The sequence below is a fragment of the Choloepus didactylus genome, chromosome 16, assembly GCF_015220235.1.
Source record: "Choloepus didactylus isolate mChoDid1 chromosome 16, mChoDid1.pri, whole genome shotgun sequence".
Lineage (NCBI taxonomy): Eukaryota > Metazoa > Chordata > Mammalia > Pilosa > Megalonychidae > Choloepus > Choloepus didactylus.
The window spans coordinates 56,271,460-56,298,358 of record NC_051322.1 but is presented as its reverse complement, the minus strand read 5'-3'; the positions used below and the strand labels follow the sequence as shown (position 1 = coordinate 56,298,358).

The 26,899-nt window shown below is 39.5% G+C and overlaps 1 protein-coding gene across 8 annotated transcripts in view; it reads right to left on the bottom strand.

The window, feature by feature from the left end:
- Window positions 1–26,899, bottom strand: part of OSBPL1A (oxysterol binding protein like 1A) — a 360,414-nt gene that overhangs the window by 34,419 nt on the left and 299,096 nt on the right. For all 8 annotated transcript variants that reach the window (XM_037806384.1, XM_037806381.1, XM_037806383.1 and 5 more), the window contains one exon: window positions 12,908–12,983. In XM_037806384.1, coding sequence (XP_037662312.1) covers window positions 12,908–12,983 — 76 coding nt within the window. The remainder of the gene's footprint in view (window positions 1–12,907; window positions 12,984–26,899) is intronic.

The following is a 26,899-nucleotide window of genomic DNA, read 5'->3' as shown; positions in this document are numbered from 1 at the left end:
TCAAATACCATAAACACATGGAACTTTTAATAGGTAGTGAGACCTGGTAGGTTTGCATAGGTTAGTGTGAAACAGCGACACATCCCAAAGTAATTTGGGCAGAAAATAAAAACATATATGCAGAGCCCCCCTGAGGAGCTGGGGGAAAATGCAGAGGTGTTGGGCTTCCTCACCTGGATTGTTGCCGATATTCTCACAAACACTGAAGACTGATGGTTCGACGTGCTGAGCCCTCTATAATGGGACTTGTCCTTATGAGGCTCATTACTACAAAGCAGAGGCTAAACCTGCTTATAATTGTGCCTAAGAGTCTCCCCCTGAGTACCACTTTGTTGCTCAAATGCAGCCTTCTCTCTCTAGCTAAGCCAACTTGGTGGTTGAACTCACTGCCCTCCCTGCTACGTGGGATCTCACTGAACACGTGGGATATGACTCCCCGGGATGAATCTAGACCCGACATAGTGGGATTGAGAACATATTCTTGGCCAAAGGAGAATGTTATATGAAACAAAACAAAGTTTCCATGGCTGAGAGATTCCAAATGGAGTTGGGAGGTCACTCTGGTGAGCGCTCTTATGCACTATATAGATAACACATTTTAGGTTATACTGCAGTGAAACAGCTGGAAATGGATGCCTGAAATTATCAAACTACAACCCAGTAGCCTTGACTCTTGAAGACGATTGTATAGCAATACAGCTTACAAGGGGTGACAGTGTGTTTGTGAGAGCCTTGTGGATCACAGTCCTTTTATCCAGTGAATGGATGGATGAGTAGAAAAATGGTGACAAAAAACTAAATGAAAAATAGGATGGGAGGGGGAGATGATTTGGGTGTTCTTTTTTACTTTTTTTTTTTATTCTTTTTTTCACTCTTTCTGGTACAAGGAAGATGTTCAAAAATAGATTGGGGTGATGAAAGCACAGCTATATGATGGTACTGTCAACAACTGATTGTACACTTTGGATGACTGTATGGTATGTGAATATATCTCAATAAAATGAACTAAAAAAAATTCCAACAACCTACTTTGAAGACTTGGAGAAGCTAGTTATCAAATTTATTTGGAAGGGTAAGATACCTTGAATTGCTAAAAACATTCTAAAAGAGAAAAACCAAGTGGGAGGACTTAGACTCCTTGACTTTGAGGCTTACTATAAAGCCACAGCAGTCAAAACAGCATGGTACTGGCACAAAGAGAGATATATTGATCAATGGAATCGAATTGAGAATTCGGAAATAGACCCCAGATCTACAGTTGGCTGATCTTTGAAGAAGCCCCCGAAACCACTTAACTGGAACATAATAGTATATTCAACAAATGGGGCTGGGAGAGTTGGATATCCATATCCAAAAGAATAAAAGAGGACCCCTACCTCACACCCTACACAAAAATTAACTCATAATGGATTAAAGACCTCAATATAAGAGACAGTATCATAAAACTCCTGGAAGATAATGTAGGGAAACATCTTCAAGACCTTGTATTAGGAGGTCACTTTCTAGACCTCACTCCCAAAGCACAAGCAACAAAAGAAAAAATAGATAAATGGGAACTCCTCAAACTTAAAAGCTTCTGTACCTCAAAGGAATTTGTCAAAAAGATGAAGAGGCAGCCAACTCAATAGGAATAAATATTTGGAACCATGTGTCTGACAAAAGACTGATATCTTGCATATGTAAAGAAATCCTACAACTCAATGACAATAGTACAAACAGCCCAATTATAAAATGGGCAAAAGATATGAAAAGACAGTTCTTTGAAGAGGAAATACAAATGGCCCAAAAAAAAAAAAAAACACACACATGAAAAAATGTTCAGCTTCACCAGCTATTAGGGAGATGCAAATTAAGACCCCAATGAGATATCATCTCACACCAATTAGAATGGCTGCCATTAAACAAACAGGAAACTACAAATGCTGGTGAGGATGTGAAGAAATTGGGACTCTTATTCATTGTTGGTGGGACTGTATAATGGTACAGCCACTCTGGAAGACAGTCTGGCGGTTCCTTAGAAAAACTAGATACAGGGTTACCCTTCGATCCAGCAATTGCACTTCTCAGTAAATACCCGGAAGATCTGAGAGCAATGACACGAACAGATAGATCTGCACGCCAATGTTCATAGCAGCAATATTTAAAATTGCTAAGAGATGGAAACAACCCAAATGTCCTTCAACAGATGAGTGGATATACTCACGATGGAATACTACGCGGCAGTAAGAAGGAGCGATGTCGTGAAACATATGACAACATGGAGGAACCTTGAAGACATAATGCTGAGCAAAATAAGCCAAGCACAAAAAGAGAGATATTATATTTTACCACTAATGTGAACACTGTGAAAAATGTAAAATAAATGGTTTATATTGTAGAATGTAGGGAACCAAGCAATAGACAGCAAATAGTGAAGGGGGAACAATAATCTAGTAAGAACAGATTAGTTATGGAGAGTAAACTTAATGTTATGGGAATGCTCAGGAACAACTATGGTTTGTTAATTTCTGGGGGGTATGAAAAAATAGTTAAAATGATATTATGTACATTTCACACCAATTAAAAATAAATAAAAAATATTTTTTTTAAAGTTCCAAAAAAAAAAAAATTCTGTTGTGTGAAGCCACCCGGTCTGTGGTATTCTGATATGGCTGTCCTGGGGATCCAGTACATCTCTCCTCCTCAACCATCCTGGCACTCAGCGCTCTTTGATTTCATTGTCCTTCAAACTCCTGAAGTACCAAATCTACTGTCACAAGTTACCACTCAGTCTCAGATTAGATTAGAGTACCTGCTGCTTGGCTGGACGTGCCAGTCGGCTAACCTTGCTAGTACGGTTCCTGAAGGAGGCGACAGTGTATTACAGGCTCTGAGTATGTCCTCCTGACCTCAGGCAGAGGACTCCTTGCAGTGTCCCCCCTCCCCCCAAGGCTCTTACATATGCCCACTGCACCTGGGTTCATCACATTGCACTGGACTTTCTCAACGCCTCCAGTGAATGACAAGTCCTTTGAGATAAAACACTCTTGTTGAATGATGGCAAAACGTTGAGTAAAACAGGTTACCAAGCAACATTATTCCAAAATGTTTGAATTTCATAAAATATATGTTTATACACACACACACACACACACACACACAGAAACAAATATCAGAAGGTTGTAACACCAAAAAGTTAATAGTGGTTATGTCAAGGAGTTGGTAATAAAGGTAATTTTAGTTATCTTCTTTATGCTTTTCTGTATTTTCCAAATTATCTAAAATGAGTATGTGCTGTTTTTCTAATCAGGGTTAAGCAAGAAATATTATTTATAAACCTCACACTTTCTGATCGGCGGGAAAAAAGGATGGGGGAAGCTAACAACCCTGCACCACAGAAACCGGGCTGCTTTACAACATGCACATTTAGAGTGATACTAATCATAAAATGTACAAGAAAGAGCCGAGGAGTATAAATGGCAGGATGGAAAAGGAGGAGCAACAAACCAGGTTCCAATTAGCCCAGTCCTAAGCTTCACAGGCAGGAGAGTGGCTAAAAGAATGGTCTCTGAAATCAAACACCCCATTTCTATTACCTACTGCGTGTGTGACCCTGACCGAGTACCTTACGTCTCTCCAAAGTGAGGTAATTTCATTACTTCTCTCACAGGGAGCTGGTGCCAATTTGATGAACGAATTCATATAAAACACTTGGAACAGTGCCAGGCATGCATAAAGTGAACAATATACATTAGCTAGTATCATTACAATTAATACATACGATTTCCAAGACCTCCAAGGTTGCACTGAGGCAAGTTGCTTTGAAGGCTAGGAAACTTCACCTGGACCCTAGGGAGCCAAGCTTTAGCGCAGCTACTCAGACAGCAGCAAGGCTTATTGGCTCAGCTCTTAAAAGAGGGAGGCAGTGAGGGAAAGGACGTCTGCTCCTCCTGAAGCCTCGGCAGGAGGGGTCATCTGTAAGTTCTGCTGATGGGCTTCTAAGTGTTGGATGCATGAATGTCCCACCCACATGCCCAGACAACAGGGACTTGCTACAATGGCAGCTGTCCCTTGGCCAGTATGGGACACAGATGGTACAAATTCCAGCTCAGCTCTCTTCCTGCTTTCTACATTTCATTTTGTTGTACCCAATAGGATGTGATTTATTTTAAAGGAATAAAGGAAATTTTAATTACTTGTAAGTTTGGCTCTAGCTCCACCTCCCCAATAACACTATGAAGACTCTAAAATGCTCACTGAGGAAATAAGAGAGGGCTGGGGGTAACATGGCATTTTAGCCCTTCCCTTATTATGGTGGCTCAGGAAGAACGGGAGTGCTTGCACCAAAGTGGTATTGCTTTGTTTTCTCAGGAATCTAAAGAGTTAAAACATCACTGTGTGTGTTCCCACTTCTTCACATGTATCTCCATGGGGAAGCACACAGCAGAATGGGACAGGAAAATGTCTATTAGGGATCAGCCGTTCAATACCAGTTTGCTGGGCTTTACATGAGTTACCAAGTAAATGAAAAACTGTGAACATCATGTCAAGGAGGACATGTCTTTATCATCAGTTAAATGGGTAGATTATTTCTCAGTCATTAGAAAAACTCCTAAAATTCTAAAAGCAGAGGTAATCTGATTGCAATTTTATAACCTAGAATAAATAATTTAAACATCTTTCTACTTCTTTTACTAACTCAGGATATAAGCATTCAAGGAAATGAAAAGTTAACCATCTGGAAACAAAAACTCCTAGAAAAAAACAAAAACCTTCAGCTCCTTGAGTTAGGCAATGGTTCCTTGGACTTTATTCCAAAAGCACAAGCAACAAAAGAAAAAATTGATGAATGGGACTTCATCAAAAGTAAAACTTTTGTGTATCAAAGGAATTTAACATGAAAGTAAAAAGATGACCTACACAATGGGAAAAAATATTTTGAAACCACATATCTGATATGGGTTTAATAATTAGAATATATAGACTCTTACAACTCAACAACAAAAAGACAAACAACCCAACTTAAAAATGGGCAAGACTTAAATAGACATTTTTCCAAAGAAGGTATACAAATGGCCAAAAAGCACATGAAAAGATGCTCAAAATCATTACCCATTAGGGAAACACAAATCAAAAGCACAATGAAATACCATTTCATGCCTACTAGAATGGTTATCATTTAAAAAAAAAAAAAAGGAAAATGAGTCTTTGAGAGAATGTGGAGAAAGAGGGAAACTTGGTCACTGTTGGTGGGAATGTCAAATGGTGCAGCCACTGTGGAGACAGTTTGGCAGTTCCTCAGAAAGTTAAACATAGAATTACCGTATGACACAGTAATCCCACTTCTCGGTATATACCCAAAAGAGTTGAAAGCAGGAAATCCAACATACTTCCACACCATAGCAGCATTATTCACAATTGCCAAAAGATGGAAGCAACTCAAGTGTCATCAACCGATGAATAGATAAACAAAACATGGCATATACATACAATGGAATATTATTTAGCCATAAAAAGGAATGAAGTTCTGATTCATGCTACAACATGGATGAACCTTTAAGACATCATGTTGGGTGAAATAAGCCAGACACAAAAGGACAAATATTGTATTATTTCACTTATATGAAATTTGAATATGCGTATTCTTAAGAGTCAGAACTAGAATACAGGTCCCCAGCAGCCAGGGTAAAGATAGGGAATGGGCAGTCAATCCTAAATTGGTACAGTACCTGTTTGGGACAATGGAAAAGTTTTGGTAGTGAATGGTGGTGACGGAAGCACAACATTAAGGATGTAATTAACACCACTGAATTAGATATTAGGAAGTGGTTAAAATGGGAAAACTTAGGTTACATATATGTTACCAGAATAAAAATTAAAAACAAAACAAAATAAAACAAAAAACAAAGAACTATAACACAAACAGTGAACTATAATATAAACTATGGAGTACAGTTAATAGTGTCATTATAATAATATTGTTTCATCAACTGTAACAAAGGTACTACACTAATGCAAAGTGTTAATGCTAGGGAAACCTGGTGGCGGTGGGGAGGGGAGTGGTGGTATATGGGAACTCTGTACCTTCTCCATAATTTTTCAGTAAACCTACAACTTCTCTATTAAAAAAAAAAAGTTACCCATCTGGTCCAAATAACAGAGAGGGAGGAGGAGGGAGAGAGAAAGAATTGAGAGAACATATGCACAGAAATCCAGATTTCCCTAAAAATAACCTAGACTCTCAGGAGAGTGTAATATGCTATTTTAACATATAGCAATGGACTTGTCTATCGGTTTATAATTATTTTTAAATAGTCTTGCAATTATTTTAATTGTTAAAATCTACTGATCCTGGACATGTAATGAAAATCTCAATGATGCAAACTGTATTTTATTTCCTTCCCTCTCAGAGTTCTTGGAAATTTACAAAGATACTGTTGTAATTTCTAATACAATGAAGTTTGGTTCTCTACATATTGTACACAACTAATTAGTAGGCGTGTATATTCCAATAATAGTAAAAGTAACAATGCGCATTATGAAGGTCAAGTTCCAGGAAGAAACATTAGCTGCTATACTCTTATCACTGAGAGCTTCAGTCAGCTGGAAAAACTAAATATTTATGCCAGGCAATTCTACCTTGTGACCCAGCTAAGAGCAAAGTTTAAATTTATCCATGCAAATTAATATCAACCAGTGATGAAACTGAAGAAATTCTTAATTTCAATGGCTTGTCAGCTGACAAACTGAGAAGAAAAAAAGAAAAGAGAGAAGGCTATTTCTTCACTTGAGCACTATATAAAACAACTTGAAATCAAGGCCAAGTTTGATCCCAAATGAAACAGAAAATGTTTTATAAATGTAGTCTACCATTGAAATGACCAAACTTGCAAATACTTAAAACCTGTTTTACAGAGAAAAAATCCACTTAAGTGTCAGGCTGTCAGCTCTGCTGCCAAGGCAGCTGGCTGGGCTGGCAGAGTCCTCACCCAGGTGTGTGACCCCAGCACCAGGTAGCCTGAAGGCAGCAGTCTTGGCTCTGTTCCTTACTGGGAGCTGTGCCTTCTGCAGGATCATGCTGGCACTGGATTGCGCCTCCATGAGGCCTCTAACTCCCATGGTCACCCAGGATGTCGAAATGCATCCCTTTCTTAGATGTAAGGCCTCTGAGGGTCAAATGTGTCTTTCCCATCTTGTGCTCCTTCCCTCTCTGCAAGGTTTCCAGCAGATTCGTCCCTGACAGCATGAGAGGTTCCTGACACCTGAATGCCACTGAGCAGGCCCACAGTGGTCACCCTGGGACACTATGAGAAAGCTCTCCTGGAACCACCCAGATGAGGACTTGGGAAAAGCCTGCTGTCCTAGCTCCTCCCACTGCTAGTGAGCACAGCTCCTCAGCTCCCACACACCAGCCCAGGAAGAACATGACGGCTATGAGTGGAAGGTGGAAGGAAGACACCTGGAAATGAAGGAAAGAGGATTGTGTGTGTGGAAGTGTGTTTGTGGGTAAAAGGAACTGAAGTGTGAGCACTTTAGTGCAACCAGTGAAAAAGGGAGGAGAAAATAAGAAAAGTCAGGAGGAAAAAAATATTGAACAAAAGAATATTCCTTGGCTGTCTGATAGCTGAATATTTTCAGAGTTGGAAGACAATGCAAGCCCTCTCCTTGGTGGTACTTCCCAAAGGCTGGACACCCATCCAATGGGAAGTGGAAGGAGGATTTAAGCATTGGCTGGAAGCCTGCACCACTCAGTGCTCTTCAAATTGCATTCATGTGAGGCATACAAAGACATTCCAGCATGCATGGGCAAAGAGGGCTTCAAGACTCAACCTCCAGACACTCGACTTCCACAAGCTCTCTCACTGCCATGCCGAGGCCCTGGAGGGCGTGCCGTGCCAGTCCTCTCTCCCCACTTCTCCTGTCACAACTACCCTCTTCTTCCTTGGGGGAGGAGGGCACACCTTGCACCATGCTGAATCATAGCCAGAGCACCCAACAAACGGAGGTTTAGAAATGTGGTACCAGTATATCTGCAAAGCCTCTCTTAATTAAGGCACCGTTAATCTGCATTAGGCCCCGTGTTTCAGTCAAGGGAAAGACATGACATTAGAAACAGGTCTGTGGCCCGTGATGGAATATTCTGAATTCAGATCACGGTAGAGTGGGGTGGTGCAGGTGCCTGGTTTTACTTTAACCACCTTGCTTCTTATAGCCCTTGACTCTCAAGTCAGAGTTTATACAATGCCAGATTTGGCAGAGTTCCATGTTATCTAGCTCTATATCTATCTCAGATTTAGAATTCAAAGATGAATGGTTGTCATAGTGACATATACTAACATGTTTATGTGAATTCAAAAATAACTAAAACTCCTTCTTTCAGAGTCCGACCTGCAGACCAGTCTCCTCAGCATAAGGCTCGGCCCTGAGGCTCCCTGGAGGCATTCTGCATAACCCAATGAGCTAAATCTGCAGTTCTGAGGAAAGTACATTTAAAGCTCCTGAAGAGATACAAAGTACTTTGCCAAAAAATAGTATACCAGCAAAGGTGTATTTCAGTGAGAAATATTTTCATTTTCTCCACCTCTTCCCAATACTGCATGGGACGTCCGAGTGGAAGGAAATAGCTTGGTGACCTGATGAGCCTGGAACGGTGACCTGATGAGCCTGGAACAGTGACCTGATGAGCCTGGAAAAGCCTCTCTGGTGTATTTCCCAGACACTGAGGAGACCAGCACTCCAGTAAAAGATAACAAAATCCTTGGGGCTCCAAATTTTTGCTTTCAGTAACATTAAAGAATGTCCTAATTGAATTTCTAGCTTATAGATTATAAAAAGTATTTTTGATAATATGCTATTATCTGATTTTGGGCATATAATTGCAAAAGGGTCAAAGAACTGATTGACAATGCTAGATATTAAAAAAAAAAAAAACCACAAAACTCCTATTCCCATGTTTCTAATAATATAAGCAAGGTTTCTCAGTTCTTGCTTCCATTAAAAAAATAATTACTGAAAATCCTGTCTCATTCTAGTAATAGTGATACTGATTCTCAGAAATCTAAACCCAAGTGAAAAAAAACCATTTCACTAATAACATTTAAGCTTTTATGTTTATAATGTCTTAAATTTTGTAACATTTGTTATTTTGGCTACTTACATACTACCAAGAATAACTTGATGCAGAAGTATTTTAGTACTAATGTCTAATGGCCACAGAATACAAATTTTGAAATTTTAATTTCTATATGTATTTTTATGATAGCGTAGCATGATATGGTGATCAATAAAAGTTCTTCAATGACACAAACATTAAGGTAGGATAATATTCTATGGGAAACATGGAACAGAAATATGAGTTAGAAGAGAAAATGGAACTACATAAAATTTCCAAAGAACAGCTTGCTCATGTATTTGGTTAACATGAGGATGGCAACAATCAAATCAAATTTAAAATCCCCTGGATACATTTAAAAGAGTGAGATGACAATTTTGCTTTAAAAAGTCAGTATTTATAATATAGCAGGACTTCTGTCATCTGCTGTAATAATCCAGGGTCAGCATGTGCATTGCCCTGAGTGAGGGCAGCCTCAAGCCTTGCCCCTTGGAGCCTCACTTGCCTCACCCAGTCCTGGCCCTGGTTTCCAAAGTCCTTAAGTATGAACTCCCACAACCTAACTTAGGGGCGAGCCCTGCTGAGAAAGCCTTTGGAGCAAAGGGAGGGGAGAGAAAGGAAAACATAGGAGACTGGGATTATGGGATTCAAGTGTTTTTCGGCACAGAGAGAATGGGAGTAAGGAAATAAGGAACAAACACTTCAAATTATTAACCAAAAGCAGTATTACTTCTAAGGGGCTGTAATTGTTGGGTAAAAGCTTCACTCACATAGAGGTTTATGGCTGAACTGCAGTTATGGAAAGAAAGTATTCATTTCATGGTGAATCCCAAATTTCGGTAACATAATCCTGTCTAAAACAGATTGGGAGAAGAAAAGAAGGATTATCACCAGTTTTGGACATCTAAATCTCTATATTCATTTCAGGAAAAATCAAAGCAAAATGTGTATGTATGTGGACATACACGGAGGAGATAGGAGCAAAGCAAGCATCGCTGCAGAAGGAGCTGTAGAGCACTAGGCAACCAGATGACAAACGCCTGAAGAAGCTCAGACTTTCCTTCCTGATCAACACAAACCCGTACTTAGACCATATCCGGCAGATAAGCCATTACAGTGGGTTGCAAAAAACCATATATTTTGAATGATGGCATTACATCATACACATCAGAAACCAGGGCATCACTTGTTTTAGCAAAAGCCTGGGCCCCCTCCAGTGCAGGACTGTGACCTGGATCTGCAGGCTCCTACCAGCCTCCCCTCGCACTTGGCATCTCCTCATGTTGACAGAGGCCCTGGAGAAGGGTGTGAAAAGCTACGGCTCAATATCAAATTTCCTTGGCTCCTTTTAGGACTTATTACCAAATTAAGAAACTGGGAGTGTGAAGCTAAGGAAAAAGATAGTTGAAGCATATGAACACGGCTTCTGTAACTGAGATTTACCCACAAAAAGAGGGCCTAAAGTGAAGTATTTCGATCGTTAAATGTAATAAAATCATGAAAGTGCATTGGGAGAATTTTTAAAAATGCCTTCACTTCGAAGTTAAATGTAATAGTATTTATAGATAATATCATTTTCTATTTCAACCTATTTTCTTTTGTGGGCAAAGGGAAAAGACACATATTGGAAGGAGCTGATACCCAAAAACAATCCTACAAAAAATTTACTCTGGTGTAATATTTGCATATCTCTCTCAAAATACACCTTATTTTAAATCTGTATTGTTGCCAGCACTTACACCTTTTGACTGAGTGTCTCTACAGCCTATGAAAGGGTTTTCCTACAACAGATTGTGTCTAAAACTTGACACTTCCAAATGCTAGATGACTTCCTTCCAATACACATTAATAAATGTTCTTCAAGAACTTTTAGCCTCTTACAGAACCCTCAGCAGAGACCGCTTTCCAAAATATTATTTCCCCTGCAACTTTCTGTGTTTTTAATCAGCATCTTCTATAAATATAAATTGCAAAGCATATTCTGTGGAGCCCTTCCAACCCACACAGTCTGCTTCTATCTGCTTTATTTTGTTTCTGGTTTAGCATAAGCATTTATTTGCACAGATAGCTCTGCATCCGAAAATAAAAGTTAAACCACCGTTCTTTCAAAGTATGACAGGAACAATTCAAAGTAACATTACTTCCCATCTTTTAAGAGGATGGTTAGTTCTGATTTAGGCAGCTGCCTGCTTTAAGCACAGACAGGTCGTTGATCACCAAGCTTGAACAAATTCACACCATCGCCACTAAAGCTGACCCCCCAGGGAAAAACAGAGAAGTGGGGAGCCACATTCAGGCAAGACAAATACAGCCCTCAGTGGCCAGGAAGACTAAGTCATGCCTGAAATTTTCATAGAAACTCCTCTAGCCAAATAGCCTTAGACAGATGCAACACCAATTCCAAAGTAACTTAAACAGCATTTTTTAACCTGTGGGTTTGATTCAGTACCAAGTTGGAATCAGCATTATTTTAACATAATAGAAAATATCATTTGTAGTAATGATAATATTCCTTTGTGAAACTGGTTTTAATTTTATACACACACAGATATAACTATCTGCATAAGGATCACAATGGTAAATATACTTTACTGAGGGTTTGAATTACACTGACATAGAATATAAAACATACATAAAATATATTGTAACCGAAACACAATCAGAGCCCAGTTGTGATTAACTGATAATAAGAACTACCCCTTATAGCACTATAATAAACCAGGGACTATTCTAGGCATTTTAAATAAATTAGCTCCTTTATCTCTCAATAAATCTATAAGGTATGAATTATTGCCCTAATTTTACAGAAGAGGAAATGCCAGAGTGGGAAAGCAATTCTCCAAGACCTCATGGCTAGAAAGTGGCAGAGCTGGGAGAGATCCCACATAATCCAGCTGCAAAGCTTGCTTGAATTACTCTCCACACAGTAGGATTCAGAAAACATTTCTTTAAAATAAAGTGTTTCTGAGATTGGCTCCTTGGAATTTACATTTAGGAAGTCTCAGAGTACACTACCCCACCCAGAAAACAGGAACATTAGAAGAACACCAACATGGACTCATCACCAGTTGGAAGAATTTCAGACATCAGAATGAAAATGTTTGGAAGCTGACTATACTCAGTGCAGGGGGAAGCTCCCAGTTCGCACACTAAATTGTAAAATTCAAAAAGGCAATGTCCAAGCCAATTCTCTGGCAGCTAGGGCTCATGTGTTCTTAAATTTTCATCATTATTGCTGGTTAAAGGTCATGCTAAGAAGTTAAGAGAATTTTACTTGGAATTCTAGTCTGACAGCCTTAAAGGGGATCCAAGAATTTATATAATGGTAAATAATAATTAAAAACTTTAAAAAAAATCAGATCCATCTGCACAGACAGATAAGCAGGAACATATTACAAATATTTAATAAAACACACTCACAAATCCAAGGCCTGAAAACTTTCTCTGACTATAGAAACATAAGTGAAGCTATATTCCATAATGTTGTTGGGTGGGGGTACTCAGTCTTCTTTTTGAGAAAATTTCTGAGTAGGTCTGTCTATGGGGAAATACAAATGTGATGTGACAATAGAAAAAGAGCATTCTCTTTTCCTATTTTCTTACAATGAAAAGTCTTATGAAAGTCGTATTAAATGGCATAAAGAAGGACTCAGTTCTGTCAGTAAAACCTAAGATAAGACCTCCCCAATTTCTGATTCTTATAGGTTCTGATTCTCTCCATAACTTTAATGTAAACATTAAGATTCCCTTCAAAAGATATACAATTAAACACACATATCTGCTTAATGTTATATTACAAAACTGAAGTTAATTTACCATTCCAATACATTTTCTGAGGATGCTCCAGATACTGAAGTCATTTCTGGAAAACATAGGGGATGGCAAGCTTGTTCTGTAAAGAGAAAAGAAAAGCAAAGATTTAATTGTAATGCTATTGATACGGGGGCGAAAAAACTGCTTGTCATTAATGTGAGAGCCCCACAGAGAGAGACATATTCCAAATCTGCATCGTCCCAGACAGGTGAGTCAGGGTAAATCTGAGGTTGAACCTGTCCGCTGCTATTAGGGCCACTGAAAGAGCTTATGGCAAAGCCATTGGTCTTCCTGTAGTTCTGATCCTATTCCTCCATGTTCTCCTTTTCCTTTCCAAGCCCCCAGAGCCCTGTCCTTGGGGTTGAGCCATTTGGACCATCTCAAGGGTACACTATCCCTTCAGGAGATGGCACACTGGACTCTGCTATTTGGGTTCAAGGCACGATGACGACCATATGCTGAACTCTAATACTTAATAGATTACTCTATTCCAGCTGCTAAGCAATATAAACAAAATACCATCACAGAGCCTAGCTTACAGGGTTTAAGAAATTAAATGGGAAAATGCAAACAAACTATAAAAGCTAAAGTAAAATTTAGGCCCTGTGTCATATATTGGTACTTTTCCAAGGACACTGACATTGGATAAAATGTAACATATCTGGATACATTAAAAAAAAAAAAAAATCAAACAAAAAAAAAAAACCTTTAAAATTAATTTCTAAAGAAAGAGCATTTCCAAAGCCTCTTCAGGATTTTGGAAGTAGCCAGAAGGTTACTGGTGGTCAGAAGCAGACGGTATGCAGCTTGGGAGAAATAGCAGGTTAGTTCTCAGGTATCCTGTGGCCAGCAGGAAGCCAACCCCACTTCCACAGAAACAACGGGAGTTAAAAGAACTTTCTACAGCCTCGTTATAATAATGCCTTCTTTTAACAGTCATCTTGGTTTATGGCAAGTGATGCTGGTTTTCCAGGTGCCTCCTGAAATATATCTATGAAATTAAAATATTAAAGAAACTATTAGGCAAAAAAAAATTTTTAACGTCTAAAGAACATCTTTGGTAAACTAAACTAATTAATCTGAATTATTTAAGTTAATAAAATTTTAAGTTTTAAAATAAAGACTGTTATATAAAAGTCCTCCATGGTAAAATTCTTTTGGTTTTTTTCTTCTTTTTCAGGAACACACACTGCTCATTTCACAGATTTGCTAATATGCCAGGTAAGTGACCACAGATAGCACTTAAATCTCATTCCCCAACTATTCAAGATCATCAGTCTTCTGTGACATCAACAGTCAATAGAAGAGCTAAGAATCCCTGCCATACTCAACCATTTGCATTTATAATATAGTTTTAGAGATGTATATAAACTATATTTTCCATCTATGGCCTATGAAAAGTCTAGCAGAAATGTAAAATATACCCAGGAATTTGTGAATCTGAATTAAGCTTTGTGAAAAATGAACAAGGGGGCTGTAATTTTCCCTCACAAATGCATACAAAAAATTTATAGGTATGCACTATGATTCTGATGAAAGGATTTTGGAGGCAAGAAAGCATTGGAGACACCTAAGCTTTGTGATTATTCTCAGTGTAGAAATCATCACAGGACTGCCAGCCATAATCCCACCCAGGAATACGCTGTTCTTACCTGCAGGTGCATAACTTTTTTTTTTTTTTTTTTTAATCATCATTTTATTGAGATATATTCACATACCACGCAGTCATACAAAACAAATTGTACTTTCGATTGTTTACAGTACCATTACATAGTTGTACATTCATCACCTAAATCAATCCCTGACACCTTCATTAGCACACACACAAAAATAACAAGAATAATAATTAGAGTGAAAAAGAGCAATTGAAGTAAAAAAGAACACTGGGTACCTTTGTCTGTTTGTTTCCTTCCCCTACTTTTCTACACATCCATCCATAAACTAGACAAAGTGGAGTTTGGTCCTTATGGCATTCCCAATCCCACTGTCACCCCTCATAAGCTACATTTTTATACAACTGTCTTCGAGATTCATGGGTTCTGGGTTGTAGTTTAATAGTTTCAGGTATCCACCACCAGCTACCCCAATTCTTTAGAACCTAAAAAAGGTTGTCTAAAGTGTGCGTAAGAGTGCCCACCAGAGTGATCTCTCGGCTCGTTTTGGAATCTCTCTGCCACTGAAGCTTATTTCATTTCCTTTCACATCCCCCTTTTGGTCAAGAAGGTGTTCTCCATCCCACGATGCCGGGTCTACATTCCTCCCCGGGAGTCATATTCCACGTTGCCAGGGAGATTCACTTCCCTGGGTGTCTGATCCCACGTAGGGGGGAGGGCAGTGATTTCACCTTTCAAGTTGGCTTAGCCAGAGAGAGAGGGCCACATCTGAGCAACAAAGAGGCATTCAGGAGGAGACTCTTAGGCACAAATACAAGGAGGCCTAGCCTCTCCTTTGCAGCAACCGTCTTCCCAAGGGTAAAACTTATGGTAGAGGGCTCAACCCATCAAACCACCAGTCCCCTATGTCTGTGGTCATGTTAGCAACCATGGAGGTGGGGTAGGCGAATACCCCTGCATTCTCCACAGGCTCCTCAAGGGGGCACTACATCTTTTTTTTTTTTTTCCCCTTGTTTGTCTTTTTTCTTTTTAACTTTCCCTTCTTTTTTCAAATCAACTGTATGTAAAAAAAAGTTAAAAAGAAAACAAACATACAATAAAAGAACATTTCAAAGAGACCATAGCAAGGGAGTAAGAAAAAGACAACTAACCTAAGATAACTGCTTAACTTCCAACATGTTCCTACTTTACCCCAAGAAAGTTACATACTATAGCAACATTTCAGTGAACTTGTTCCTACTACATCCATCAGAAATTAACAGACCATAGTCATTTCTGGGCATCCCCAGAACGTTAAATAGCTTATCTGTTCTTCTTGGATTATTGTTCCCCCTTCCTTAATTGCTCTCTACTGCTAGTTCCCCTACATTCTACATTATAAACCATTTGTTTTACATTTTTCAAAGTTCACATTAGTGGTAGCATATAATATTTCTCTTTTTGTGCCTGGCTTATTTCGCTCAGCATTATGTCTTCAAGGTTCATCCATGTTGTCATATGTTTCACCAGATCATTCCTTCTTACTGCCGCGTAGTATTCCATCGTGTGTATATACCACATTTTATTTATCCACTCATCTGTTGAAGGACATTTGGGTTGTTTCCATCTCTTGGCAATTGTGAATAATGCTGCTATGAACATTGGCGTGCAGATATCTGTTCGTGTCACTGCTTTCCGATCTTCCGGGTATATCCCGAGAAGTGCAATCGCTGGATCGAATGGTAGCTCTATCTCTAGTTTTCTAAGGAACTGCCAGACTGACTTCCAGAGTGGCTGAACCATTATACAGTCCCACCAACAATGAATAAGAGTTCCAATTTCTCCACATCCCCTCCAGCATTTGTAGTTTCCTGTTTGTTTAATGGCAGCCATTCTAACCGGTGTTAGATGGTATCTCATTGTGGTCTTAATTTGCATCTCTCTAATAGCTAGTGAAGCTGAACATTTTTTCATGTGTTTCTTGGCCATTTGTATTTCCTCTTCAGAGAACTGTCTTTTCATATCTTTTGCCCATTTTATAATTGGGCTGTCTGTACTATTGTCATTGAGTTGTAGGATTTCTTTGTATATGCAAGATATCAGTCTTTTGTCAGATACATGGTTTCCAAAAATTTTTTCCCATTGAGTTGGCTGCCTCTTTACCTTTTTGAGAAATTCCTTTGAGGTGCAGAAACTTCTAAGCTTGAGGAGTTCCCATTTATCTATTTTCTCTTTTGTTGCTTGTGCTTTGGGTGTAAAGTCTAGGAAGTGGCCTCCTAATACAAGGTCTTGAAGATGTTTTCCTACATTATCTTCTAGGAGTTTAATGGTACTTTCTTTTATATTGAGATCTTTGGTCCATTTTGAGTTAATTTTTGTGTAGGGGGTGAGGTAGGGGTCCTCTTTCATTCTTTTGGATATGGATATCCAACTCTCCCAGCCCCATTTGTTGAAAAGACCATTATGGCTCAGTTCGGTGACTTTGGGGGCCTTATCAAAGATCAGTCGGCCATAGATCTGAGGGTCTATCTCTGAATTCTCAATTCGATTCCATTGATCTATATGTCTATCTTTGTGCCAGTACCATGCTGTTTTGGCAACTGTGGCTTTATAATAAGCTTCAAAGTCAGGGAGTGTAAGTCCTCCCACTTCGTTTTTCTTTTTTAAAGTGTCTTTAGCAATTCGAGGCATCTTCCCTTTCCAAATAAATTTGATAACTAGCTTTTCCAAGTCTGCAAAGTAGGTTGTTGGAATTTTGATTGGGATTGCATTGAATCTGTAGATGAGTTTGGGTAGAATTGACATCTTAATGACATTTAGCCTTCCTATCCATGAACATGGAATATTTTTCCATCTTTTAAGGTCCCCTTCTATTTCTTTTAGTAGAGTTATGTAGTTTTCTTTGTATAGGTCTTTTACACCTTTGGTTAAGTTTATTCCTAGGTACTTGATTTTTTTAGTTGCTATTGAAAATGGTATCTTTTTCTTGAGTGTCTCTTCAGTTTGTTCATTTCTAGCATATAGAAACATTACTGACTTATGTGCATTAATCTTGTATCCCGCTACTTTGCTAAATTTGTTTATTAGCTCTAGTAGGTGTATCGTTGATTTCTCAGGGTTTTCTAGATATAAGATCATATCATCTGCAAACAATGACAGTTTTACTTCTTCTTTTCCAATTTGGATGCCTTTTATTTCTTTGTCTTGCCGGATTGCCCTGGCTAGCACTTCCAGCACAATGTTGAATAACAGTGGTGACAGCGGGCATCCTTGTCTTGTTCCTGATCTTAGAGGGAAGGCTTTCAGTCTCTCACCATTGAGTACTATGCTGGCCGTGGGTTTTTCATATATGCTCTTTATCATGTTGAGGAAGTTTCCTTCAATTCCTACCTTTTGAAGTGTTTTTATCAAAAACGGATGTTGGATTTTGTCAAATGCTTTTTCAGCATCTATTGAGATGATCAATTGATTTTTCCCTTTCGAGTTTTTAATGTGTTGTAATACATTGATTGTTTTTCTTATGTTGAACCATCCTTGCATGCCTGGAATGAACCCCACTTGGTCATGGTGTATGATTTTTTTAATGTGTCTTTGGATTCGATTTGCAAGTATTTTGTTGAGGATTTTTGCATCTATATTCATTAGGGAGATTGGCCGGTAGTTTTCCTTTTTTGTAGCATCTTTGCCTGGTTTTGGTATTAGATTGATGTTAGCTTCATAAAATGAATTAGGTAGTGTTCCATTTTTTTCAATGTTTTGAAAGAGTTTGAGTAAGATTGGTGTCAGTTCTTTCTGGAAAGTTTGGTAGAATTCCCCTGTGAAGCCATCTGGCCCTGGGCATTTATTTGTGGGAAGATTTTTGATGACTGATTGGATCTCTTTGCTTGTGATGGGTTGGTTGAGGTCTTCTATTTCTTCTCTGGTCAGTCTAGGTTGTTCATATGTTTCCAGGAAATTGTCCATTTCTTCTACATTATCCAGTTTGTTGCCATACAGTTGTTCATAATATCCTCTTATAATTTTTTTAATTTCTTCAGGATCTGCAGTTATGTCACCTTTTTCATTCATTATTTTGTTTATATGGGTCTTCTCTCTTTTTGATTTTGTCAGTCTAGCTAGGGGCTTGTCAATCTTGTTGATCTTCTCAAAGAACCAACTTTTGGTGATATTTATCCTTTCCATTGTTTTTTTGTTCTCTATGTCATTTATTTCTGCTTTAATCCTTGTTATTTCTTTTCTTGTACTTGGTTTAGGATTGGTTTGCTGTTCATTTTCTAGCTTCTTCAGTTGATCCATTAGTTCTTTGATTTTGGCTCTTTCTTCCTTTTTAATATATGCGTTTAGTGCTATAAATTTCCCCCTTAGCACTGCTTTTGCTGCATCCCATAGGTTTTGGTATGTTGTGTTCTCATTTTCATCCGTCTCTATATATTTAGCAATTTCTCTTGCTATTTCTTCTTTAACCCACTGATTGTTTAGGAGTGTGTTGTTTAACCTCCAGGTATTTGTGAATTTTCTAAGTCTCTGATGGTTATTGACTTCTAATTGTATTCCATTGTGGTCAGAGAATGTGCTTTGAATAATTTCAATCTTTTTAAATTTATTGATGCTTGTTTTATGTCCCAGCATATGATCTATTCTGGAGAAAGTTCCGTGAGCACTAGAAAAGTATGTGTATCCTGTTGATTTGGGATGTAATGTCCTGTAGATGTCTGTTAAATCTAATTCATTTATCAGATTGTTTAGGTTTTCAATTTCCTTATTGGTCTTCTGTCTGGTTGATCTATCTATAGGAGAGAGTGATGTGTTGAAGTCTCCCACAATTATTGTGGAAACATCAATTGCTTCCTTTAGTTTTGCCAATGTTTCTCTCATGTATTTTGTGGCACCTTGATTGGGTGCATAGACATTTACGATTGTTATTTCTTCTTGCTGAATTGCCCCTTTTATTAGTATGTAGTGGCCTTCTTTGTCTCTCAAAACATCCCTGCATTTGAAGTCTATTTTATCTGAGATTAATATTGCTACACCTGCTTTCTTTTGGCTGTAGCTTGCATGAACTATTTTTTTCCATCCTTTCACTTTCAGTTTCTTTGTGTCCCTGTGTCTAAGATGAGTCTCTTGTATGCAACATATTGATGGTTCATTTTTTTTGATCCATTCTGCGAATCTATATCTTTTAATTGGGGAGTTTAATCCATTTACATTCAACGTTAAAACCGTGAAGGCATTTCTTGAATCGGCCATCTTATCCTTTGGATTATGTTTGCCATATTTTTCCCTCTCTCTATTAATATCCTTTATTGTACCCATACAGAATCTCTTTAGTACTGAACCTTTCTCCAAGTCTCTCTGTCCTGTCTTTGTTTCTCTGTCTGTAGGGCTCCCTTTAGTATCTCCAGTAGGGCAGGTCTCTTGTTAGCAAATTCTCTCAGCATTTCTTTGTCTGTGAAAAATTTAAGCTCTCCCTCAAATTTGAAGGAGAGCTTTGCTGGATAAAGTATTCTTGGCTGGAAATTCCTCTCACTCAGAATTTTAAATATATCGTGCCACTGCCTTCTTGCCTCCATGGTGGCTGCTGAGTAGTCACTACTTAGTCTTATGCTGTTTCCTTTGTATGTGGTGAATTGCTTTTCTCTTGCTGCTTTCAGAACTTGCTCCTTCTCTTCTGTGTTTGACAGTGTGATCAGTATATGTCTCGGAGTGGGTTTTTTTGGATTTATTCTATTTGGAGTTCGCTGAGCATTTATGATTTGTGTATTTATGTTGTTTAGAAGATTTGGGAAGTTTTCCCCAACAATTTCTTTGAATACTCTTCCTAGACCTTTACCCTTTTCTTCCCCTTCTGGGACACCAATGAGTCTTATATTCGGACGTTTCATATTATCTATCATATCCCTGAGGTCCATTTCGAGTTTTTCAATTTTTTTCCCCATTCTTTCTTTTATGCTTTCATTTTCCATTCTGTCATCTTCCAGGTCACTGATTCGTTGTTCAACTTCCTCTAGTCTTGTACTATGAGTGTCCAGAATCTTTTTAATTTGGTCAACAGTTTCTTTAATTTCCATAAGATCATCCATTTTTTTATTTAGTCTTGCAATGTCTTCTTTATGCTCTTCTAGGGTCTTCTTGATTTCCTTCATATCCCGTACTAGGGTCTCATTGTTCATCTTTAGTTCTTTGAGTAGCTGCTCTAGGTGCTGTGTCTCTTCTGGTCTTTTGATTTGGGTGCTTGGGCTTGGGTTATCCATATCGTCTGGTTTTTTCATATGCTTTATAATTTTCTGTTGTTTTTGGCCTCGTGGCATTTGCTGACCTTGATAGGGTTCTTTTAGGGTTTGTAGACCAGTTGAAGTCCTTATCTCTAATTTATCAGATCTACAGCTTCGTGGAGTACACTTTCTCTAACTAACCAGCAGGTGGCGTCCACGAGCCACCTGTTCTCCACAAGCCAGATCTCCCCTGCTTAGCCTTTTTGGTGAGTGGGGGAGTGAGTCTTGTGGGGCCCAATTGGTGTCCCAAGCTTGCGTGTGTAGTTGGTGTTGCCTGCCCTGTATGTGGGGCGTGTTTCTGGGCAGTCGGGGAGGGGGGGTGGCCCTAACAATCAAATCTCCCTGATGATCCTAGAGTTTTAAAGCTACTGCAATAGTCTAATCCTTCAGTTCAGTCCTGCCACAGTTTGTCTCTGCCACTGACCCACAAGTCTTTGGTATTGGCGTATGGCTCCTGAGACTTGCAAGTGGGCCCCTCTTCCAGGCTGTGCACTCCGGGTCCTCTGTTGAGGGATGACTGTGCTATGTCGCAGGTGAGTGCCGTCCCCCCAGGGCAGTTCTGGGCTGCTGGGCTGTGTTGGGAGGCTCCCAGTCTGCTCAAATGATGGCTGAATGGGGCTCTGTTAATTCACACTGCTCCCCCTTCCCAGCTCTGGGACATTCAGCTGAGGTTGCAGGGAAGGCTAATGTCCACGCCCAGTTTTGTGGTGTGTGCCTGTTATTTGAAGCACTTCCGTCACACTGGGTTGTCTGGGGTAGCTCTGGGCTATGGGGCTGGCGATGGGCAGGAGTGTTTCCTGTCCACCAGGATGGTGGCTGTGAGCGGACACCCCCCTTTTCTTGGGAAGTTGTGTTGTTTAGTGAATTTTCTCAGCCACTGGATTATTGCCTTTTGTCTCAGAGCTCTCTTAGTTCTGCTCTTGACTTGACGTGCCCAAATTTCAATTCTTTGAAGCTTTCTGTATTGAGCTTCTTAGAGTAATTGTTTTAGAAAAAGCAAAAAGGATTTAAAAAAAAAAAAAAAAAAAAAAAAAAAAAAAAAAAAAAAAAACGGCCCTCCTCAGAGATCTAATGGGTTATTGAAACGCTAATAGACAAAGCAACCAGGGCCATTAAGGAAAAGTGCCCAGGGCAGAGAGATCAGCCTTGCTTCGGGATTTGCATATGCGCCTCAAGGCCTGATCTCCGCCCTTCCCCTTTCTGTGTTCACCAGAACTCCAAAAATCCTCTGCTTTTATTTTGGAGTTTTTCGTGTTGTTTTTTTTCTATGCCTGTCTCCTCTCTGCTGGGCTGGCTGCTCTCAGAGTCTCTGGTGTCTGGCCTCAGTCTATCTATGGTTGGAGTTTGAATCAGTAGAATGAGTTTCCGGTAAGAGCAGCCACTGCAATTCTCCCTTCTCCTTCCTGGAGCTGACAGCCCCTCCTCCCCCGGGACTGAGCCTGGCAGGGAGGGGCGCGGGTCCCCTGGCCGCAAAAACTTACAGATTTCGCTGATCTCAGCAGTTCCACGTTTTCATGAGTGTTGTATGAAGTATGCCCAAAGACAGATTGCTCTGTGGTGTCCAGTCCACGCAGTTCCTGGCTTTTTACCTACTTTCCTGGAGGAGTAACTAAAACATACAGCTCACCAGTCTGCCATCTTGCCCTGCCTCTCAGGTGCATAACTTTTTGTGGTGTTTTATGAAAATCTAATAATCATACCAAATAATGAGGCCAGATTAACCTGTAACATGATTCGTCTGTTCTAGAACACAATCAGAAAGCAGGGGAAAGGGCTGTGAAAGGTAGACAGTTGTCATAAAGTCCATGCTCTTTTCCTGTGCAGGATGGCCGAGCCAAACCCACCCTCACTCAGACCACTCTGCATGCAAGACACCAACAGAAGTACAAGGGAAACGTGGCTCTAAGGCAAGGACATGGTACAGAAGTCGTGGCTGAGTACAGTCGCAGGGTTGTTGGCCACAGTCTAAGTCAACAGCATGAGGAGGCTGCCAAAAGGCAGGTGGCAACCTCAGACTGCCAAGAGGGAGGCCAGGGGCCAGAAGAGCACCCCCAGGGAGTTCTGTAATGGTCAGACTGGTGCTGGAATTCAGAGGCGGGTGCCACTTTTAGAAGGAACCTCCATACCCACATCCAGGAGGATTTATCAGAGGCTCCGCAAAGGTGTTGGGAACACGTCGTTATAAGCAATGGTTGAAGAAACTAAGAAACTGGGGGTCTGGGCACAGCAGGCATGACAGAGGTCACGGGGTATGAGGCTGGGTCCTGGGACGGTGGGAGTAACACTGCACCCAGGCCCCCACCCCCAGCAAATCCCCATGCTCCGGCTGCATTTTTCTTCACAGCACTGATGCAAATGTGCCATGCTGCACAGTCTCTTGCTTATTTGTTGACTAACCCCATCCCCTACTCCTGCGATGGTACATAAGCTCCACGAGAACATATGATTTATCTACTGGTGCATCCCTGTTGCCTAGGACAATGTCTGACACTTAATCTAGTAATTACCAAATAATGAGGGCAGATTAACCCATAACATGATTTGTCTGTTCTAGAACACAATCAGAAAGCAGGGGAAAGGATTATGAAAGGTAAACAATTGTCATAAAGTTCATACTCTTTTCTTGTGCAGCACAGGCCGAGCCAAACCCACTCTCATTCAGACCACTCTGGGTACAAGACACTGATAGAAGCACAAGGGAAACGCATATTAGATAGTTAACTAGATTAAGTATCTGCTGAACAAACTTTTGAATGAATAAGGCCTTTACCACATATTCTTTCATAAAGAATTTAGTTTCTCCTTTATTATTCAAGAGATTAGAACTAGTAACACCAGTGAAAGTTACAGGCTGGTTAATATAAAGAACAGTCTTACAATTACTTCCAAAAAAGGGAGGCAAGAGATTCTTATTAGGGGCAGCTTCCAAACAGACTGCGGGAGCCCCATCGGTCATGGTGTGGAGAGGAGCAGCTGGCTAGACCATAGATTGGTGCAGCTCAGCTAGGCCTGGAGTGTTCCTGAACAGCCTAGTGGCCATGAGACAGCCCCCCAGGACAAAGGACCGCCCCAAGTGTCAACAGTGCCAAGGCTGAGACACCCTGTCACGGAAACATAACATGAGCCTCATCTCTAATTTTAAATTATGCAGGAGCCATATTAAAAAAGTAAAAAGGAACAGGTGCAATCAGTCTTGATCATATATTTCATTTAACCCAATATATCCAAAATACTAGTATGTCCATATGTAATCAACATAAAAACTTATTAATGTGATATTTTACATTCTTTTTTTCCCAGATTCTTGAAAATCAGGTGTGCATTTTACATTTAGAGCACATTTTAGTTCGGTTGCTAAGTTTTCGACTGTCAAAGTGAAATCTAGCCTTACCACAACAATAAAGTTGTGTTTAACGGCAAAATCTTTTATAGTTTCACTTTTAAAACTTAAGATGAATGAAAATGAAATGAAATTGAAAATCCAGTCCCTCGGTCACACCAGACATACTTCAAGTGCTCAAAAGCCACACGTGGCCAGCAGCTACCATATCAGACAGCAGGGTCTCTGTGATCTTCCCTCAAAACAACAGGACTGCATTGGTCTAAGATTCTCGGGAGGGGCAAATCCTGCTCAGTGGCAGGAGTCCAAAGCCACTGAGAAACTGAAGCAGTCCACAGGCCAAGGCGTCAAGAAAATGCTAAAGCTTCTGCAGAGTTATTTAAAGAAGAAGAGGGAATTGCATAAAACAATTTTTTAATTAGGTAGCAGATTAAAATTTTTTAAAAAATGTAGGGTGCTGCAAAGGATATGTGTCTATATTTAGAAATTTCACCCCCCCAGGAAGAAAAATGGAAAAAAAAAAAAAAAAAGAATCCCCTAATGACTTGAAGGTGGTCTTACTCCAGGCAGAAATAAGAACCGATGAGAGCAGCACTCAGAATTTCCAGGCTGAGTGCATGAATGCATAGATGAATTATTCTCACCCCTTGGAGTTTATCTGAGAGTCATTATCCTGGATTCTATGCTTCCTTTTTTCCTTCACACAGAGAGAAAAACACCCTGTACCAGGGACTGAGTATAATACGTCCTGCTTCTATTTTCAACCATACAGATGACATTATGACTATCCACACAACAGTACAATAACTGGGTTTTTAATGAAAAGTCTCATCACAGTGGTTTTCTCTATGTGATGTAAATGGCCCCGCTAGTTATCTCACCATTATTCACCACTTCTCAAACCAACCTAATCAAATTAATATATAAAGTTTAACTAACAGATGCTGTGCTTGAATCCCCTTATTCTGAAAAAAAGTTGTGCATGTCCAGGAGATCACTGTCCCCAAAATCTTTAAAAGATATCTAGATGGCAGAAACATACGTAAGGCTCAGTTTGACAGAGCCTCGCAAATTCACCTGAACACACAGATCTGCTTCAAACCCCCTGTGAACCATCAGGCTCGCTACCTCCCTTGTCCTGCCCCACGGATCACTCAGTGAAACAAGGAACACTTTTGCTCACCAGAGCCCTTTAGAAAAAAAGAAAGCAGAAAACAAAAGCAGGCAAAATTAAGCTTCAGGTGGTCTTAGCCACCAGGTGTCTCATGTTTTTCAGTTTTGCATGCCCACACCCATGAGCTCTTGTGGGCCTGTGGTATGGGCGTAATTTTCAGGGAAAAATACGTTTTTATGTCTGAGTTGTTAAAGATTTGGAACTACTTCTAGTTTCTGGATGGATAATTTACTTTTACTAAGTGCAGTCTCAAAAGATGGTCCAAAAAAAATGGCTGTTTATTAAACAATATTCATAACTATAAAGGTTTTCACAGAGAAATAGGTAAGAAGTTAGTTCTATTATCCTAGAGAAAAGAAGACAATGAAATGGGTTTCAGAGCTTGTGCTATTCCCCATCGTAAGGCTTTAGACCGCGATTGTAAACGGTTTTGCCAGTGGTTCTCAGCTGGCATCAGATACCAGTGATGACCTGCAGAGATTTTTCAAACTACTTGCACTATCCCCCAGACTTGACCTTTCCCTGAGGACTTCTGGTTGGGGCACACAGGTGTGCTTAAGGCACAGCGAAGCCATTTGGAAGGGACTCCAACTTGATAAAGTCCCTTTCTTTCCTGTCATTTAATAGTTCCTTGGTATTCTGTGCTTTGATGTTTTGTGACCTGGGTGAAAGTGCTAAAACAATTCTGTCCAAAAACCATTTTCCATTTAACTGAAATGATGAAAGAGAATATACTAATACCATATATAATTTTACTGTGCTTTAAACATTCCAATAACATTTGAAATGGTATTAAAAATGATTCCTGTCTTCAGACTCCCGTGTACTTCTTTTCATCAAATATATCCTTGGACTAAGGCTTTAAGCATGGTTTCCTCCACTCGAGCTTCTCTTTACACCTAGACTTGGGGAGTGATTTCTAATACAACCATGCTGTCAGTGATGGAATTTTAAAAGCAAGCCAGTATTCCAATGTAGAACCCCGAGGCTGGCTGGTTCTATGCCTGCTTACATCTCACAACACGATTCCCTTTATCCTCCCGTGGTTCACTCCTAGTGTCTTTGTGTGTACATCAGTCACTCACAGACTGCAAATCCCCCTGAGTTTGGGATTATGCCTTATACTCTTCTGGGTTTCCCACAGAGTCCAGCAGAATCTTTCGCTTATAGTAGACACCCAATGTTTTAAAATAAATAGTTTTACTACTTGTCTCAAATTAAAATGGAGCCAAAGAAAGAAAAACAGTGGAAAAATGAGAGATATGGATAAGTAGCAAGTAAGGTATGAAGAACACGAATAATCATATTTTCACAGTCCTCAAGCCTCTTCTCAAAAAAAACACTTTCAAAACCAAATTCCTTAACTCACACTTCCACTTAAAAACATTCTGTTCATGTTATTAAATATTCAGGAATCATAATTTTAAGTAGCAGAATATTTGGATATTTAGAAGAGCAAAAAGCATACTAATTACTACATTTGATTCAAGATCAAAAGCATGAACTAAAAATCTAAGAAGCAGCTTTTAATATATCTATAACTAAAATAATAAAAATCGGTTTGTATACATACAATTGCACGTGTATTATGTATATGTTTTGAACTTAGGTGTGTAT